We start from the raw sequence: 21,424 nt of genomic DNA on the forward strand, positions 1-21,424 counted from the left end.
GACGCGTTTGCAGTCCGTTCCTGATCCGCGGCTGTTTACCACAAACACACCATTTATCCGTTATTTTGATTTCAAATCCAAACATGCTTTTTCAGCATTGTGATACTCTTTTATCACAGTACACTAATACAATAATACTAGACATACTCACGTTTAAACTCAACGTATTATAAACAGCGTATTATTCAATGCACTTGACTTCTATTTGTATATTAAGTTGCTCAAGCAAGTTGCAACACATTTAAACACAGCATAGGTAGGCTATAGCTTCCTTTTCTTATTGAAATTGGGCTATCACAAATATTTTAAATTAAAACTTACCACAGACAGAAACAGTTGGCTCTCTGTGCCTTTTTTTCGCATTAAATCTTTATTAAAAACAATCTTTTAACAATCTACCTGGGGCCCGTTTCAGAAAGGAGGTTTAGTATGTCAACCCTGAAATGAGGGAAACTCTGGGTTTTCCGTTTCAGAACGGGAGGTTTATTAAACCTGAGAAAGCAGGGTAAGTCAAGCCTGTTTCTGAAAGAGAGGTAACTTATACTCAGAGTCAGTTACCTTGGTAACTTACTCTGTGAACCAAACCTGGTCAGGAGCAGGTTTTCTTCGGTAAACCCAGAGTTTCTTTCGGTCTCATCCCCCTTTTTAAAGCATAAGTGATGTTTAAATACCTCATTCATTCATTTATGCTTCAAAAATGCTTTTCTTAGTGACTGTTTTGGAATGTAAATTTAGTGCATTTTACTTAAAACAAGAAAAAATATCGTAATGCAAATGGAAACAAGATTATTTTTCTTACCCAATTGGCAGATAATATACAAAACAAGAAAAATACACCTAAAAGATTAAATAAACACCTTATGTACACTGTAAAAAAAATAATAATAAAAATTGAAATAAAGTGCAAAAAACAATTTTACAGAGATTTTCATTAAAGGTTTTACAGAAAAAAAAAGTTATTTTACAGAATTTTCCTTGCTTCAGTTACAATATTTTACTTTAACTTTGTGGTTTTTGTTTGGCAGTGGTTTGACTGTTTTTGTTGTTGTTGTTGTTGTTGTTGTTTTGTATATATATATATATATATATATATATATATATATATATATACACACACATTTATATATTATACAGTTTAAACTTGAACTCTGAATTGAGTTACCCTGAGATGGGAAACTCTGAGTTTTTGGTTTCAGAACAGCTGAACTGAGTTAGTTCAATCCACTCTGAGTAGGTTGACTCTGAGTTTAGTGCTTGCACCACGACTATGAAAAGACATGATCAATGGAGCTCTGAAATTATGATTCACCATGGCAACAGCTCCCGCCAAAAAGACCTCTGCATACTTCGAGCCAATGCTTAACTTTAATTCTTAATAATTATTAAGAATATAATTATTTACTTATTAATAATTAGAATATCTATGGTAAAAACTGGCAGAACGGTAAGTTACTGAACTATTCATTTTCATGGTATCCCACAGGCAAAAAAATAAAATAAAATAAAAAATAATAAGAAGAAAAGAGATAAACATGGAAGTAAACATAATTCAACAGGTAAAGCTTTAAGCATAAAGGGTTCATGAGTGTAGGCTACATTATTTTACAAATATTAAACATTAAAATATGTCATATAAAAATATAATTCTGTGTCTAATTTCACTTTGCAGCAGCTTTTTAGTCTAATGCTCTTTCACATAATGAATATATATATATATATATATATATATATATATATATATATATATATATATATATATATATTTATATTCATTATGTGAAAGAGCATTAGACTAAAAAGCCTTGAGCGATCTCCATTACTGCCTTGTTGCCAAAAATGTTGGACTAAAATGACATTGCTAAAATCATTTAGTTGAACATTATTATTATTATTATTATTATTATTGTATTTTAAATTAAAATTTCAAAGCGTCATTTATAAATGACGATGTCCCTCAGAGGGTTAAATAACTTCAGACATACAGGAAGTATAGAGAAGAACAGAGCTGCCCCCTGCTGTTAGAAAATATACAATCACCCAAAATGTATGTTAGCCTACTGGTCTCATACTTGCATTTCAGAACATTGTACGTTTGTGTAGTTTTATTAAAATGTGCGTTTTTTTACGGATATAGGGTAAGGTGGTGGTGGCAACAAGATTTATTAAAAACGACAGATGGGAATGACTACTGCTGTAATTACTAGCTCTGTAGTGACCTTGCCTTACATTAAATCTATTTTCGATAATTATGAGTACAAGATATTGGATAATAGTGTTAATTTTTTCCCTGTATTATATAAGCCTTTTTTATTTAGGTCTGCTGCATTGCCACATTTATTAAAACTACATATTGTCACGTCTGCAATTAAAAAATATTCCATTGTAGTTGCTGATGCTAAATGTATACTGTATATAGGTGCATGCTGATGCTGCTTTGACATTTTCACATATGTGACCCTGGCTGGACCAATTGAGATTTATACATAAATAAGCTTTCCACTGACGTATGGTTTGGGATAGGACAATATTTGGCAGAGACACAACTATTTGATTTCCTGGAATCTAAGGGTGCAACAAAAATAAATAAATAAAATTAAGAAAATTGCCTTTAAAGTTGCCTATGTGAAGTTCTAAGCAATGCATAATACTAATCAAAAATTAAGTTTTGATATATTTATGGTAGGACATTTAGAAAATATCTTTGTGGAACATGACCTTTACTTAATATCCTAATGATTTTTGGCATGAAAGAAAAATCGATAATTTTGACCTATACAATGTGTGCTACTTAAGACTGGTTTTGTGGTCCAGGCCAGGGTCACATATGAGTACAAATTAAGCTGTGAAAATGTGTAATCTAAAAATGTATTTAAAATGTATTGAAATTGAAGAAGTAATGTTCCAAGGTCTGTGATTGTTGTTAAGCTGATGTGATGTGTTCCTCATCGGATTGTGAGACAAATATATTTGTGTTTGATTTAATTAATTACCCTTATTAACTTAATTATTAAAAACAATTATTATTGTTTCTCCATAAATATGTTAAATGAAATATGTTAAATGTTTAACTCAACTTTCTGGTTAGTTTTATTTACCTCAACTATTGTTTAAAGATTATTATAATGAACACAAAATAGGTTGTAAATTAAAAATCAGACACATAATTACTAGATGCATCTAGTATTCATATTTGTAATGTTTGAAAACCTTTATAATAGTAATATATATTTAAATATTTAGTAATATTTATATATTTGTAATAGTATTTGTTTATCCCAGCCTTTCTCTTCAACCTTGTTTATGTTGAAAACACACACAAAAAAGCATTTTTGCAAAGGTTTATCTTGCAACGACATATACCCCCGGTTTCACAGACAAGGCTTAAGCCTAGTCCTAGACTAAAATGTAAGTCTGAGCTGTTTCAACTGAAATAAAATTGCACTGATTGATCTTAAAATATATCAGTGTCTCTGTTTTGTCTCAAGATGCACACCACACCAGTAATGTTTTTTTTTCTAAGCATGTTTATAAAAATTACTTAAAAGTCCTAATTGAACTATGGCCTAACCCTGGCTTAGTCTAAGCCCTGTCTGTGAAACCGGGCCATAAAGTCCAGTTTTTAACAGCTGTTGGCTCAGGAGAGCCACAGCAGTTCAGTCAAGTGACTGTCGCGGTCTTTGTCTACCGCTAGAGGGCAGCCTACCTCTACGAGAAACCTGTAATGGTAAAATATCCTGAACTCCAGCTCGTAGGGATGTGAACCGTCCCTTCCTGTTTTACTGGCGATCAGAGAGAAACATTGACGCCGTGATAGAGACGCGCAAGCTCCGATTATGTCTGGAACCGCTGACTCCGTCCAAGACCAGGATTTTTGCTTGCCTACGTGAAACCGGCAACCAGCAATGTCGCCTTATAGCGCATATATGGCACTTGACGAGTTATAGTCTACAAATATATTTTGTATCGCGCTGCTGCAACCCTTGCTCCTTCTTCTGTCAATGATTGTCCTACCCATATAAGCCTTCTCATGGCGGAGACCAAAATTATATACCATATCGACGAAGAAGAAACCCCTTATTTAGTGAAACTGACGGTTTCTCCGGAAAAAGTAACGTTGGCGGATTTTAAAAATGTCCTCAACAATCGTCCGGTCAACAGTTATAAATTCTTTTTCAAATCTATGGATCAGGATTTCGGGTAAGTAGATAGAAATACGATTTGCTCATATTGTAGTGTGCTTTAGTACAACAAACCCGATCACACCCATGATCGACTCAGCATTATGGCAGTCACATGCCTAATAGACGCTGTCAAACCTGGGAAGCGTTTAGAACGTTTGGTTGTTCGTTGTGACGTTGCTACATTGTTACATTGTTGCTGCTGGCACCTGCTTTGAACCCGTGTTCTAAAGTGCGCGTTCCTGCGCGGGTGCGTGTGCTCGACTCAGAACCCTCCACCACTGTGGCAAGCCGCTTTAACATTTGCGCCCTTCAAAGTAAAGATCGAAATATCGTAATTACGATTTCCTAGCACATGAATGACCAAGCGAAGTCTTTCGGAGTTTTAAATGATGAAGGAGTTGCCGTGTTTTGACGTTGGAAGGGGCGTGTCGATTGAAACATGGTTGAAACATCTATGTAATATAGATAATAGCCTATAATATAACTAATATCTATGTATGAGATGAGTAAGTGCATAGTAAGTCTGTACTGATTGCTGTAAAGGTAATCACTCAACTTTCATGGTTTTCTTTGTGTAACAAAACCAAGTTTTGATGCCATGTAGCCTTTAAGTAAGTAATAGAATTGTATTGTTTTTATCTTTCTGAATTTAGATTCACAATATAATTATTTTACTTTGTTTATGCTACTCATGTCACAATAACAAATACCTGACTCAGGAGTAAGCGTTTCCCAGGTGCACTTGACAGCATCTTTATTTCTTTCTAATTAGTCTTTTCATTAGGCCTATGTTACATTTTGTAATTACTAGTGAGTAATTAAGTATTCGCTAGAATCTTGATAGCTATTGGACTACTAATTCCAGTGGCTATTAGTGTTTGTTACATCAGTCCTTAGTGATTTTTTTCAGTACATACTGCTACTTATTACTTATTTACATTTTCCCCCCTGACAGTGACTAGTAGCCTAACTATTGAATTGTCACTGGAGATGAATTGCAGTTTTTTTTGTCTAACAGTTCTAACAGTTACAGGTTTATTTAACTGTCTGAACTGCTGGTGACTATATAATTTAATAACAAATTATTTCAATGTTTACTATTAACTTGTTAGTTCACATACAATGACAATTCTCTTATTAATTACTTACTTACCCTTATGTTGTTCCAAACCCATAAGACCATAAGAAAAATAAGGTATTTTTGATGAAATATGAGTGGTAGTTACGTTGCAGTCTATGGAGGGTCAGAAAGCTCTCATATTTCATCAGAAATATTTTAATTTGTGTTTCAAAGATGGGTTTGGAAAGACATTAGGGTGAGTAATTAATGACAGAATTTTTTCATTTTTGGGTGAACTATTCCTTTAAGTGACTAGTAGCAAAAGCCTATTAGAACTCTAAAGTGCTAGTGACAACTCGAATAGACTGAATTACACTATTGAAATAAGTACTAGTATCTACTTAAAAATAATTACTAGTAACACTAGTTTTAATGAATGAATGTTAAATGGCTTGCCACAGCACCACACATGCACTGCAACAGAGCTAATTTTGTCAACTCCAGTGGCATGCTTCAGTTGTCCACATGGTGCAAATATATCATGGTTGTTTCCTAATACAGTGTCTTGTGTTGTAACTCTATTTGACAGTGACTTGTGCTCTGGTTTCCCTCGATTTGCAGCTTTTGAAGTTCACAGACATCGTAATAGAAAATCTGAACATGACATGACAAAGTCAGCCTGGTCTTTGAAAGGTGACAGCACCTTTTAGAACTTCTAAAACAAACACACTCTCAATTAAGTTAATTCAAATGTATTAGAACTACTTCCATGTTAGACCGACGGGTCAGATGCACTGACCTGTGTTGACCAAATCAAAGAAAGACATCAGACATAATCTTTAAATTCGATGAACATCTCACAGGTCACAATTTGTTCAGACAGCAAACTCATTAGTATGGCAGATTTTCAGTCATTTTATGTCACTTCAAAATGTACAGCAATAGACTGAGGTTAGTTGAGGGGATGTGAGAGACTGTGAACCAGCAGCTGTCAGGCAGAACTGTCACTTTCTAATTTGTCAGTGTCACCCAACATGATTGGATCAGTTGCCTAATATTTCCAAATGGCAAACAGGCTGTCAGATAAAACGAGCAGCTGTCCTTTCAGCTTTTCATTTTTTAGTGACTGTTAAACATTGTTCATTTTGAAATCAAGTCAAACTTCACATTCACAATCACAATCAGTCACCTATGCTGCGTCCGAAATCGCATACTGCTTCAGTAGGTACTATATTTAAATTCAAACATACTTCATGACCGTTAAAACTGTACTTTCTATATAGTATGAATATGGGTAGTATGAATGGAATTCGGACGTACTACATCCACCGCGTCTCCACTTTCCACCATTTTTTCGAATAACGACTCCTCTCCTGGAGCCTGAAGTGTCCATCGGATGCGTACTGCAGAATTCGGGCGGAAGCAGTAGGTCATCCGGGTACTTCTCGCCTACTGTATTTCGAATACTATGAATTCGGACATACTACTCGCCTCACATACTGTTTTTCGCGTTCTATATAGTAGGGAAGTATGCGATTTCGGACGCAGCGCTAGTTTTTTTTTGCTTGTGCAGTATTCTAACAATACAGAAGCTGTTGCACAATAATAAGTTTATTCCACAAGAAATTATGTTCTTTAACAGAAACAGTGTTTGTTATATTACATGCTATTTAATTAAATTATAATAGCAATATAAATAGCAGTGCATAATTACAAGCCGTACATTTCTCAGTACTTAAGCAAATACCACATAATCAATTCTGGGTGGCATTGGATGTTTTTTGTTGGTTGCTGCTAGTGTCTATAATAGTACATAATAAGCAGTCTTCTAACTGGGATTGTCTGTGGGACTGAGTTTCTTTTAAAAGGATAGTTCACCTAAAAATTTAAATTCTATCATTAATTACCCATCCTCATGTCGTTCCAAACCCGTAAGATCTTTGATCATCTTCTGAACACAAATTAAGATATTTTTGATGAAATCCAAGAGCTTTCAGACCCTATGTAGACAGCAACAGAACTGCATTCAAGGCCCAGAAAGGTAGTAAGGATGTGATATCAATAGTTCAACTATAATTTTATGAAGCTATGATAATACGTTTTGTGGTCAAACAAAAAAAACTAAACAAAAATTATATATTCAACAATTTCTTTATTCAATTCAAATTCAACTAAACTGACTAAAATTCAACTAACTGATATTAGTACTCATTCTGTTGACACTCAATGTTTTTATCGTTCATAGAAAAACCGAAATCTGAAAAAATTCTGAAAGTTTTTCCAACAATATTGTTTCTCTGTTTTTTTTATCATTGTTTCTGTACTTATAAGGAGTCTCTAGATTATTTATGTTCAGAGATGTCTCATTTGATCTGAAAAGAAACACAAACAAGCACAGATGTTGCAGAGGAACAAATGTTCCTCTGCAGCAGGAAATGTGGTTATTTCTCATCATTTTAATTTGAAGGCCTCTTTAATCCCACATTAACCCGCCATTCACCAGACCCTTTTAAACTCACATATGCGTCACAACACATGTTGGCGTTTTAGCACGTCCTTCCAAAAAAACTTGCTTTTCCTGTTAACATAGGATAGTTTACTAACAGCGTTGCTTTCCCTGTCACACCTAGCACTGAGTGCACAGTTGGCCCTGGTGACCGTGAAGTTGATGGCGTGAACAAACAGCGCTTGACCTTCAATGCCAGACTGCTGTGGTTTAATAGATTCTCCTTGGCTACTTTGTTGTGCTAAAATGTGAAGTAGCAATTTGGGCCTACATATAGGATACTTAGAGGTTGGGCTGTGCGGTTCAAATTTTAGTTTCAATTTCGATTTTGGCTTACAATGATTATGAAATACAGTTGAGGTCAAAGGTTTACATGCACCTTGCAGAATCTACAAAATGTTATTTGTTTTACCAAAATAAGAGGGATCATACAAAATGCATGTTATTTTTTATTTAGTACTGACCTGAATAAGATATATCACAGGAAAGATGTTTAATTGTCCACAAGAGCAAACAACAGTTGAATTTATAAAATGTGTGTGTTGTTACCTGAATGATCCACAGCTGTGTTTTTTTTGTTTGTTTAGTGATAGTTGTTCATAAGTCTTTTGTTTGTTCTTCAGAAAAATCCTTCAGGTCCCACAAAATCTTTGGTGTATTTGAACCCTTTCCAACAATGACTGTATGCTTTTGAGATCCATATTTTCACACTGAGGACAACTGAGGGACTCATATATAACTATTACACAAGGTTCAAAGGCTCACTGATGCTTCAGATGGAAAAATAATGCATTCAGCCAGGGAGTGAAAACATTTGAACAGATTTAAGATGTGTATATTTTTCTTCTTTTGCCTAAATATCATATTTTTATCATTTAGTATTGCCCTTCAGAAGCTACAGAAGATACTTACATGTTTCATAGAAGACAAAATAAGTGAAATTTACGCAGACCTTCAAATTTAAAAAATTTTCACCCTCTGGCACTTAATGCATCGTGTGAGCATTTAAACCTTCTGTAATAGTTGCATATGAGTCCCTCAGTTGTCCTTAGTGTGAAAAGATGGATCTCAAAATCATACAGTCATTGTTTGAAAGGGTTGTTGGAAAAAAAAAACACTGAAAAAAACACTAAACTGTAGATCATTCAGGTAACAACACAGTATTAAGAATCAAGTGTATGTAACGTTTTGAACAGGATATGCAAACATCTTTTACGAGAAATATCTTATTCAGTTTAGTACTAAATAATGTTCTTATTTATTCTTGATGTATAAGTGACTATTGACTTTACTTAAATTGATTTTAAGGGATTATTTGAAACTTATTTTACATAGCCTAGTATTAGTTTCTGATTTGGTATTGAAATTGGAAATTTGTGCATCAAAATATACTGGATATACACTTAAAAACACATTTATACACATTTAAAATACAACACTGATCAAAATGATCATAGTTATGATTTTCGCCATAACCAAGCAGCCCTACTTTGAGGTTCACTATGCTGACTACAAAACTATGAGTCACAAGTTGGATCTGGTCACATTTCAGAACCATAAAAGTGTCCCGGGGGAGTTGTTTTATTTTGTGTGCGGCTAAATGCGGCGAACATTATTTTTAGACAGGCTTGCATTGTTCATTCTTCTACCATTCATAAAGCAGGAAGAAAATCAACCAGCACAAGTCTTGTGAGATCTCAAATGCACAAAAACAGGCCTCTGTAATGTGAGTCAGTCAACATTTACATTTACAGATCAGCGATGGGATGGCGCAGAGACACACCCCTTATTATCACATCATAACTAGCCCTGCAGTGTCCAACATAAACATGGCTAATCCCACTATTACTGCCATAGATCCCCACCGTGTGTGTCCTCCGTAATAATAAACAACATTCTGCTGCTTCTGATAAAATCTTCTGATAATATCTACCACAGTCTGTTAATACCACTGTAAACTGGCTTTGAGGATAGACAGCAGCGGCAGACACCCAAACACCATTTCTCTGAGGGCTGTTGCGTGCCAGTTGCCTCCATTTCACTTCTGCTGCTGCTTGTGATTGTTGGCTAACATAATCTTAAATAAATCTGATGTGTTTAACAGCATATCAGTGGAGCGTATGAATGAAGACTGGGAATAATGATCCAGATGGATTTCATTGGCTTTCAAGCAGCCTTTGTTCACTACACGTTGCGCTTGTGTTTTAACTAATGGTTACTCAGTGTCAGGCCAAGCTGATGTATTTTTTATCACCCCCCCCATTGACTTCACAGACTTCAGTTGTGTTTAATTTTTAAAATGCTGCTGTCGCGTGTCGTGCGGAGGGATGTGGTTGGCATTCGACTGGATTGAAGTGATATGGAAGTGGCACTCTTTTCTTAACAGCTTGTAGGTGAAATAATCTCATGGTCTCATTCACTCACTGATTATCAGGAATTAAATCGGCCCTCATTATTTGTTATAGGATCATGCTGAGCTGTCTCGAGGCTCACAGATGGAATGGTCCCACATCACAGGAAATCCCTGAAGTAGATAAATGATATCATGACCATGTGGTTGCTAGTCAGAAAAGCCCTATAGATTTCTAAATAAGGGCATGGCCATGGTTATATATTGATTTTCATCTATTAGATCTCACTGGGAATGTCAGCAGTGGTGCTTGCATCACTATTTACTCAAGCTGTTTGGGCTATGAATATGAATTGTACTTTAAATTGTTTGGCTTGTTGAACAGAGGTGTGCTTTTTTATTTTCTAAGCGATAGGTGACCTAAAAATGAAAATGTTGTTATTAATTACTCCCCCTCAGGTCATTCCAAACCTGTAAGACCTTTGTTCATCTTCAGAACACAAGTTAAAATATTTTTTAATGAAATCTGAGCTGACCCTGCATAGACAGCAACACAACTACCACGTTCAAGGCCCAGAAAGGTAGTGAGAGCATTGTAAAAAATAGTCTATGCATTATTTTTGTTTTAGATGGTTTAGATAGTTTTAAGACATTTTTAAGCTTGAATCTGATATTATTATCCAGAAGAACAGTTTTATACTTCAGTGTGTAACCAAAGGCGTTACCTTTCCTCGCAAGTTTGGACAAACCACACTTCCTTATGGCCACCCCCACACTCCTTTCTGTATGTTGCTGTATATTGTAAAGACCTCTTGAGAGGACACAAACACTTCCTACCCATGACTAGAGTTACACCCCTGTTTCCTGTGCTGGGCTCAGGACGCTTGAACAGGCTGCAGAAACTCTCCTTGTTTTGTGACTCTTTCCAAAAGACCATGTTATCATCATCCTTCAGTCCCGCTCTGCTCACCTCCTTGGTCTCACAGCCGTGTGGGTGATGTGACCTGGAAGTTCTGGAGCAGCAGAGAGGAAGATGTTATAATTACGAGAGGCTGCTGGAATTTCTTAAGTCATAATGCTCTGTCAACACATTTGTGACCCTGGACCATAAAACCAGTCATAAGTGTCAATTTTTCGAAATTGAGATTTATACATCATCTGAAAGCTAAATGAATAAGCTTTCCATTGATGTTTGGTTTGTTAGGATAGGACAGTATTTGTTTGAGATACAACTATTAGAAAATCTGGAATCTGAGGGTGCAAAAAAATCAAAATACTGAGAAAATCGCCTTTAAAGTTGTCCAAATGAAGTTCTCAGCAATGCATATTACTATTAAAAAAATAAGTTTTAAAATATTTAGGGTAGGAAATTTACAAAATATCTTCATGGAACATGATCTTTACTTATTATCGTAGTGATTTTTGGCGTAAAAGAAAAATCGATAATTTCGACCCATACTTTGTATTTTTGGCTATTGCTACAAATCTACCTGTGCTACTTACAACTGGTTTTGTGGTCCAGGGTCACATTTTAGCACTGCACAATATTGATTTTTCTGTTTGTGGTCGAAATATGATTACTGATGTTGCATCTATTCTTCATTTATTCATTTAGCAGATGCTTTAATCCAGAGGGGATTTAGAGGAATTCTGCAACACTAGTGGTTTATCTTAAAGAGACAGTAACGTATAAGTTAAAAAAGGTTTAAAATTGTTAGAAAGCACAAGCTAGTACATGACAAAAAGCACTGAGAAGTCAGTTCGTAGGCAAACCCAGAGGACTACTTTAATATGTGTTCCCTCAGGAACTTCTGATGGGCTTTGTAGTGGCTGTGTTCAGTTTATGATTAAAATAAGATGTGTGGTTAACATTACTTGAGGACGCTCATGTCGTAATCTGCAACATGCACTCATACTTTAAATCTGAACTGTGAAACCTTTTTCAGATGTTTCCCCTGAGAGACAATTGTTGACATATTTGTTGTTTGGTATTTGAAGAATTTGGGAAATGTTTGAGTTCATGTTGTTCCGTCACTTTTGATTGCAGATGCTAAGATTTGGGATCTTTCTGAAAATTTGGGTTTGGAACAGAGAAAAATAATACCAGAAACAAATGGTTTTTAGGATTTCTTGCAGTATGATTCCCCCCAAAATATTATTATGAGTAGGTTCATATATGGCACGACCAGTTTGGTCTGATTCTTTAACAAATGGCTCTTTTGAAATGGTTCTTTTTAATGTATCAAACAAATGCACCGTTACTGTGTAATCTGATTGATGAACAAAATGGCTCTTATGAACCTGGTTCTTTTTAGTAAATCAAAGCAATGTAGTCTGAATCCTGAACTAAATAATCTTCTGAACTAGTGAATACAAAACACACCATAGCCAGTGTAGTTCAATTAATGATGACTCTTAGGAGTCTATTCTTTTTAATGAATCAATAACAATTATAAATCAGTCAGAGCGGTTGATGAACACTGAATGTATGACTCACTTATTAAACAGCAAGTGATTATACAGTTGAAGTCAAAACATTTAGAGTCTGCTAAATGTTAATTATTTTACCAAAAAAAATGAATTATACAAAATGCATGTTATTTTTAATTTAGTACTGACCTGAATAAGATATTTCACATAAAAGACTTTTAGCGAAAATAATAGTTGACTTTATAAAAATGACCCTGTTCAAAAGTTTTCACTTGATTCTTAAAACTATGTTGTTACCTGAGTGATCCATCTGTTTTTTTTTTTTTTTTTTTTTTTTTTAGTGATAGTTGTTCATAAGTCCCTTGTTTGTCCTGAACAGTTAAACTGCCCACTGTTCTTCCGAAAAGTCCTTCAGGTCCCACAGATTCTTTGGTTTTTCAGCTTTTCTGTGTATTTGAACCCAACAATGACTATAATTTTAAGATCCTTTGAGATGCTTCAGATGGAAAACAATGCATTAAGAGCCGGGGGCTTGTTGAATTTGAAGATCACGGTAAATTTAACCTATTTTCTTCTGACAGGCTGTACTCAATGAAAAAAATATGATATTCAGGCAAAATAAGAAAAAGGTACACATCCTCATTTCATTCAAAAGTTTACACCCCTGGCAACGTTTTATGCGTTGTTTTTCCTTTTGAAGCATCAGTGAGCGTTTAAACCATCTGTAATAGTTGCATATGAGTCCCTTAGTTGTTCTCAGTGTGAAAAGATGGATCTCAAAATCATACAATCTTTGTTGGAAAGGGTTCAAATACACAAAAATGCTGAAAAACCAAGCAATCTGTGAGACCCACAGGACTTTTCTGAAAAACAGCGGGCAGCATTAAGAATATGTAAAATAAAGTAATATTTAAAATGCCTTTTAAAATACCAGTTTTTTATTCATTACAACTTTTGTTAAAATCTAAATAATCTCATGGATGTACGGTCACAGATATATTGTACATCTCTAGTAATCCTGTTTTGTCAGGCTGCATATGGAGCCTTAAGGGATTTTGCCAGTCTCATGTGGTTTGTATGTGTGTGTATGGACTTGGCCTGTGCACAGTGACAGGAGACCAGCAGGTGTGTGACTGCTGAAATCGACTGGGAGGGTTAAAGGGTAACTGTGTGGTATTTATGTAGGGAATTTACAGCCTGGGATGGACACTCTGCTAACACACTCAATCACTCTATTAATAACCTCCTGTGCCCCGACAGCCTTGCTGCACCTTTCACACATATAAATGTGCCCACACTTGAATGTATATATATATATATATATATATATATATATATATACGTACAGCCCCTCAATACTCATAAACGCTCACACACTTAGAGAAACTTTAGATCCGCATTTATACTAAGCCACTGTATCAGTCCAGCAACAGCAGTTTTAGTAGGTAACCTGGAATGTGCATGAGGTACTAATGAGGCCCGTTGTAAAACGGAGTAGTTTTCAACAGAGTAGTCGGTCAACAGGGGCGTTCAGCATTCTCATCATGAGCAGCCAGCAGTTGAGAGCTAAGTGGAAAATTCCGCTGTTTGAGCGTGACATGCTTTCAGTATGCCTCAGCTTTTGCAAATAGACGGGAACACTGGTGTGTAATCCTGGGTGCTGCTTCCTAACAGTTTGTGTTCTTTCCTGCAGAGTCGTCAAAGAAGAAATCTCTGATGATAACGCCAAGCTGCCCTGCTTCAACGGCAGAGTGGTGTCCTGGGTAAGTGAGACGGATGGTGCTCTCCTTTCTGTATTGGACAGATTGTGACATTACGAAATTTCAGCGTATCAACCCTGTTGAAAAAAAGCCCAGTTTAAAACAGCCTAAGCATTTTTGATGGTCTCTCAGGCCAGTCTGTTGGCTAGTTTTAGAGGAACAAACACAGAGAACAAATTCCTGAATGAATGATTCTTATGAACCGGTTCTTTTTAGTGAAATAAACAAATACAATGAAACCAGTGTAGTCTGATTCCTGAACAAAATTGCAATTATGAACCACAGCTTTTTAGCGAATTAAACAAATATAGCACGACCAGTGTAATCCGATTCTTAAACAAGTGACTCTTGTAAATTAGTTCTTTTTAGTGTGCAAACCAATAAAGTGCAACTAGTGTAGTCTGATTATTAAACAAATGTCTGTTATGAACTGGTTCATTTCTGTGAATCAGACAAACATAGCACAACTAGTGTTGTCTGATTCTTGCACAAGTGACTCTTGTGGACTAGTTATTTTCAGTGTGCAAATCAATAAAGTGCAACTAGTGTAGTCTGATTATTAAACAAATGTCTGTTATGAACTGGTTCATTTTAGTGAATCAAACACATAGCATGACCAGTGTAGTCCAATTCTTGAACAAGTGGCTCTTATGAACTATTTCTTATTAGTGAATAAACCAATAAAGCACAACCAGTGTAGTCCAGTTATTAAACAAATGTCTCTTATGAACTGGTTCATTTTAGTGAATCAAACCAATGCAGCACAACCAGTGTAGTCTGATTCCTGAACAATTGACTCTTGTGAACTGGTTGTTTTTAGTGAATAAACCAATAAAACGCAACCAGTGGATTCTGATTCCTGAATTATTAACTCTTATGAATCATTTTTTTTTTGTGAATAAACCAATGCAACACGACCACTGTAGTCCAATTCTTAAACAAGTGACCCTTGTGAAGTAGTACCTTTTAATAAATAAACCAATGAAGCACAACTACACTCTTAAAAATAAAGATGCTCCACAATGCCATAGAAGAACCTTTAACATCTGAAGCACCTTTCTGTTTCACAAAAGGTTCTTTGTGGCGAAAGTTCTTTTTAGTGAAGAAACCAATGCAGCACGACCAGTGTAGTCTGATTCCTGAACAAGTGACTCTTGTGAACTAGTTCTTTTTAGTGAATAATCCAATGAAGCGCATCTAGTGTAGTCCGATTTTGTGAACGAATGTCTCTTATGAACTGGTTCATTTTAGTGAATCAGGTAAATACAGCATGACCAGTGAAGTCTTATTCTTAAACAAATTACTCTTAAAACTATTTGTTTTTAGTGAATAAGCCAATAAAGCACAACTAGTGTAGACAGATTATTGAACCAATGTCTGATATGAACTAATACATTTTAGTGAATCAAACAAAGTGACTCTTATGAACTATTAATTTTTTGTGAATAAACAAATTAAACGATTCCGATTCTTGAATTATTGACTTCCATGAACTATTTCTTTTTAGTGAATAAACCAATGCAGCACGGCCAGTGTAGTCTGATTCCTGAACAAGTGGCTCTTGTGAACTAGTTATTTTTAGTGAATAAACCAATAAAGTGCAACTAGTGTAGTCTGATTATTGAATGAATGAATAAATGAATTATGAACTGATTCATTTTATTGAATCAAACAAATACAGCACGACCAGTGTAGTCCGATTCTTGAACAAGTGACTCTTATTAATTTCTTTTTAGTCAATAATCCAGTGTATTCTGATTCTTCAATCATAACATTTGTTTTAGTGATTAAACCAATACAGCAAGATTTCTGAAGAAATGACTCTTTTTAGTGACTCAAAAACATTTAGGCCAACCAGGTAAATAGATAAATACCAGCTTGGTCAGGCACAGAGACCATCTTTAACCAGTTAAGACCAGAAAACCAGCATTTTTAATACACACTTCTTGTAAACAGTGCATGTTGTTTATACAAATGATGTTTATACCTTGTAATTTTTGTTTGAAATGTTACACTTCTGCTTCAGAAACGTTCCTTTTGTGTGATGACACCAAAGCCTTGTAGTTTTCAAACAATTACAGTACAAACCATATTTCATTATCTGTTCCCAGGATAAAACATCTGGGTCATTCCGTGTCAATTCAACCAAATTTCAAAAACTTCCCCGGCTCAAATTTGAGTAAACCGTTAAAATGTACACATTTTCAGTGGTCAAAAACCAAATGTGGGTCAGTTTGAAAAAATATGATACTTCTGTTCTTTTAAGAGGAATGTCTGAAGAACAAATAATGTTAAAACTAGAGATGTATCTTGTTTCTCTGTCAAAACAACTGCATTGAACATACCAGTGCCATAAATATTATTTTTCCAAAGTTTGCTTGCCTATAACTCAAGAAGCATTTAAGATATCACAACATGATTTTAGTTTCTAGATCTTCATAAACTTTTCTTTAGGAAACTTAATTCAAGGCCCTACATTATTCAGTCCTAGAGATATGGGGATCTCAATGAGGCTCCATATCCAGATGGTTGAATTTTACCCGTTTTCAGTGGTTGAAAACCAAATGTCAGTCACTTTGTGTACAGCCGATACTTTTTTCTTTAAACAAAATATGTCCAAAGAAAAAAAAATAATGGATAAATTAGAATTGTATCTTGTTTGCCTCTATCAAAATAATTGCATATAACATACTTGTTTGTGTCTCATAAATATTCTTTTTCCAAAATGTGTGTACCTGTAACTCAAGTTAAAATAACCTCAATATGATTTTAGATTCTGGTTCTTAAGAATCCTTTTGTTATAGTTGTACGTGCTGGACGAAGCGAGACAAGATAAACAATTAACACTATTTACATTTAATAAAGTCTTCAGAGATACAAACAGGAACGGGCAAGAACACAGAATACTTCCACACAAATAACAAGTAACATAAGCAAAGACCGACAGAGAACTCAAGAAACAGACTAATAAAGGGTGACTAATTACTAAACACAGGTGATGGGGATCAGAATAAACGAGGGCAAAATCAAATGATCACAGAATGACAGGGGGAGACAATGGGAGAAACCAAAAGAACAGACATAAACTGACAGAACTGTGACATTACGCCCCCCTCCGAATAGGCGCATCTTCGCGCCGTAGAAAAAGAAAAAAAACAGAAAAGAGGGGCGAAAAAACAGAAAACTAGAGTCCATAATGGAGGCTTCGGTGGAGGACGCAACCCATGGAGGGGGGCCAAAACAAAAGTCCAAGGGGCAGACAAGACAGTCCAAGGGGGCGACGATGGTGGGAGGAGCCAGGGAGGACACGGGAGGGATCCAGGGCAGGAGGAACAGACCCAGACCGCAGCCATGATAACGACCCACTGTGGAGCCGACGGAGGGAGGAACCATGGTGGAAGAAGGCGTGCCGACTCCATGGGGCCGGTGGGATGGCGTGACGAGGCGCAGCCGGAGGAGCAGAGTCCTGAGGTGACGATGGGGTGACGACTGACCAGGGCGGAGCGGAAAAGACGATGGAGCCCGGTGGAGCTGGTGGACCGACGGGCGACGATGTAGAGGAGGGTGTCGAGAGCCGTGGTGGAGCCGCAGGGTCGGAGGGCCGAGGCGGAGTCCTGGACTCGGAGGCTGGAGGCGGAGCTGAGGGATCCTCCAGCCGAGACGCCGATGGAAGCTGGCAGCCCCGCGGCGAGCCCACTGCACAGGTGTTGGGCTGAGGGTGAGCTGAGGGGCTGGCAGGGGACAGCGGCGGCCAGACAAACATGAATGTGGATGACACAGGGTGGGAATTCCGGGCAGAAAGGACAGAAGGATATTTCTGTGAAGAAGTCAATTAAATCCCCAGAATGTTGTCCAAGCTCACCCTCAGCGATGGTGCAGTGGGCAGGGCTCTCTATCGCCCTCTCTTGCTCCACGTAGCAATCCACCGTCACGGATGTTGTAGTCGGCTCTCGCACCTGGTCAGATGGTTCAGGCTCTGGCCCTGTCGCTCTCGGCTCTGGCCCTGTCGCTCTCGGCTCTGGTTCTCCATCTGCGGTGGGCTTGGGCTGCAACTCCGCTTGTCGGGGTGATGTTTGGCTGGGTTCTGGGTCTGGAGTGGGGCTGACGTCCTCTTCGACGAAGTCGATGGTCCAGGATGATTGACAGGACGCCAGCACCCACTCGATGTAATCCGGCAGGCTCTCTTGAGGACCCTCCCCGGATAGCAGCGCTTTGGTGGTGGTGTTCAGTCCGATGTAGTAGTAGTTACAGAGGCTGCTATCCGGGAAGCTGGAATGGTTTGCCAGGAGGAGATAGTCACGGGTGTGGTCCTCAAGAGAGCGTTCCCCCTGCCTCAGGAGGATGAGGAGAACTGTGGGGTCCATGATGAACAAATGGGTAGAAAAAAAAAATACACTGAGAAAAAAAAACGGGAAAATAAACGCAGGGAAAGGTGCCGGACAAACTGTTTCGGTCGGTCTTTCTGTTGTAGTTGTACGTGCTGGACGAAGCGAGAAAAGATAAACAATTAACACTATTTACATTTAATAAAGTCTTCAGAGATACAAGCAGGAACTGGCAAGAACACAGAATACTTCCACACACGAATAACGAGTAACATAAGCAAAGACCAACAGAGAACTCAAGAAACAAACAGACTAATAAAGGGTGACTAATTACTAAACACAGGTGATGGGGATCAGAATAAACGAGGGCAAAACCAAATGATCACAGAATGACAGGGGGAGACAATGGGAGAAACCAAAAGAACAGACATAAACTGACAGAACTGTGACACCTTTCTTTTGGAATCTTAATTTTTAATGCCCTGTATGGTTCAATCCCAGAGATACCGAGATCTCAGTGCAGCTCCAAATTTAGTATCTCACCCATTTTTAATAGTCAAAAACCAAATGTACTTTTGTGTTTATCTAGTCATTAAGATTTATTGTTAACTTTAGGTAAAGTATGAACAGTGTGAAATGTAAAATAAGATTACCTTTGATTCCATTTTCCTAGGGTTTAGAATTACCCAGTGTTAATTTTTTCAGAGACATTAGGTGTTTGAGGTAATGTCAGTGATTTGGACAAATATGCCCTTTAGCATTAGACACTACTTGATCTATGACTGCTTCATATTTAATAACAATAAAAAAAGAAAATCTAATAATTAATCCAGGTTAGGCAAATCATGGTTTATTGATGTGAATGCAATGTGTGGCGAAAGCAACCACACTCCCTATGAGGCATTTCAACATTTGTTTCAAACATGTTACAATACTGCATGTTTAAGCTTTGTAACAAAATCCCTTCTTCCACCTATACCTGAAACTGATTCGAATATAGAACCTTATGAACAGACTACAGAAAGCAAGGTAATGTGCCTCAACTTGACCATTTTTGTGCACTTTTAGCACTCAGACAGCTATGTTCTATGCAAATGTTTTAATAGAAGGAAACAAGATACCATTCTAATTTCAACATTATTTCTTCTCCAGGCATTGTTCTTTAAATAAAATGCGTATTAGCTGTATACAAAGTAACCAACATTTGGTTTTCAACTACTGAAAATTAACATTCAACATTCTGGACATGGAGCCTCACTGAGATCCCCATATCTCTGGGACCAAATGATGTAGGGCCTTGAAAATTAAGTTTCCAAAAGAAAAGTTTACTACATTTGACATTTGGACATTACTGACATTTGGTTTTCAACCACTGAAAATGGGTAATATTCAACAATCTGGATATGGAGCCTCATTGAGATCCTCAAATCTTTAGGACTGAATAGAATAATGTAGGGCCTTGAAAAGTTTATGAAGAACTAGGATCTAAAATAATGTAGCAATATCTTTAATACTTTTTGAGTTATAGGCACACAAACTTTGGACAAAGAATATTTATGGCACTCAGACAGGTATGTTCAATGCAGTTGTCTTGACAGAAAAGAATGAGATACATCTCTAGTTTTAACATTATTTGTTTTCAGACATTCCTCTTTAAAAGAAAAGATGTCATATTTTTTCAAACTGACCCACATTTGGTTTATGACCACGGAAAATGTGTACATTTGAACAGTTTACTCCTGAAGCCATATTTAAATTTCAATATCTCTGGAACCGGATCTCATAGGGCATTAAAAATAAAGATTCCAAATGGCAAATATCTAAAAGGCCACTAAGATATCTTTTATACTTCATGAGTAACAGGCATGCAAACATTGGAGAAAAACTCCAATAAAAGAAGTGCTGTTTCCCCATTTTTGAATGGTCACCACTGGCACATAATGCAACAAAGATTGCTAAAGTCAACAGATTTTACTAATAGAACTACCAATCTCTGAGTAAAAATAAGATGATGCTGCCAACTTTCTGAAGTCATTTTTACCCCCCCCAGTAACTTTGCTATTTTGACCTCCCTCTACAAAATAGTGGATTACTCAGTAAATATTCATCAATGACATTTAATATTTTGGCTTTCATCACTATACACGTCTATCTTTCTTCAAAATAAGTATTAGCAAAATCAAAAATTTGAGCCACGGACCTCTGGTAGAGTTAACATGGAATGACCCTCCTGTTCGATGACATTTTTGTCATTAAATATGCCCTGTTTCACGTCACATACAGAAGTAAAATTGATCTGCAATCTGTGACTTTATTTTCATTATTAAACTTCATACAAATACAGGACTGTTTAAATATTTACACATAAAAGAGGCAGCAAAAGCAAGGCATAATAATTATTCTGATAAGTGCCTCTGAAATTTAGTAGAGTTGATGTGAGGTGCAAAATACAGGTTAGTGGACTCAAGCGAGCCTCCAGCTGCAGAGAGCTGCACAGACATGCTGAGATACATGACATTGAGCTGTGCTGCACTAAAATATGAGCTTCCCTGCCTACTGTCCAAACACAGAGACCTTCGGTGTGCCATAACATGATCATAACAGCTATAACAGTGCATTGGATTTCTGCCGTACTTGAAGGTTTTATAATTGATTTATGCAGAGAATATAAACAGTAGGGTTGTAGCCTCAGGTATCCACATCTACTGCCTATTGTTTGGACCATGAAAGCTCTTTACCACATTATAAGGCACCTTTTTTTGGACCACTCATAGAATTATTCACTATTCCATTGCATGAAATTCTGGACTAA

The 21,424-nt window shown here is 36.7% G+C and overlaps 1 protein-coding gene across 2 annotated transcripts in view; it reads left to right on the forward strand.

The window, feature by feature from the left end:
* The first annotated feature begins 3,763 nt into the window (after positions 1-3,763).
* Positions 3,764-21,424, forward strand: part of dvl1a (dishevelled segment polarity protein 1a) — a 53,768-nt gene continuing 36,107 nt past the window's right edge. For both annotated transcript variants that reach the window (XM_073822543.1, XM_073822544.1), the window contains exons 1-2: positions 3,764-4,197; positions 14,221-14,290. In XM_073822543.1, coding sequence (XP_073678644.1) covers positions 4,028-4,197; positions 14,221-14,290 — 240 coding nt within the window. In that variant the 5' untranslated portion in view covers positions 3,764-4,027. The remainder of the gene's footprint in view (positions 4,198-14,220; positions 14,291-21,424) is intronic.

This window comes from Garra rufa, chromosome 18 (genome assembly GCF_049309525.1).
Source record: "Garra rufa chromosome 18, GarRuf1.0, whole genome shotgun sequence".
NCBI lineage: Eukaryota > Metazoa > Chordata > Actinopteri > Cypriniformes > Cyprinidae > Garra > Garra rufa.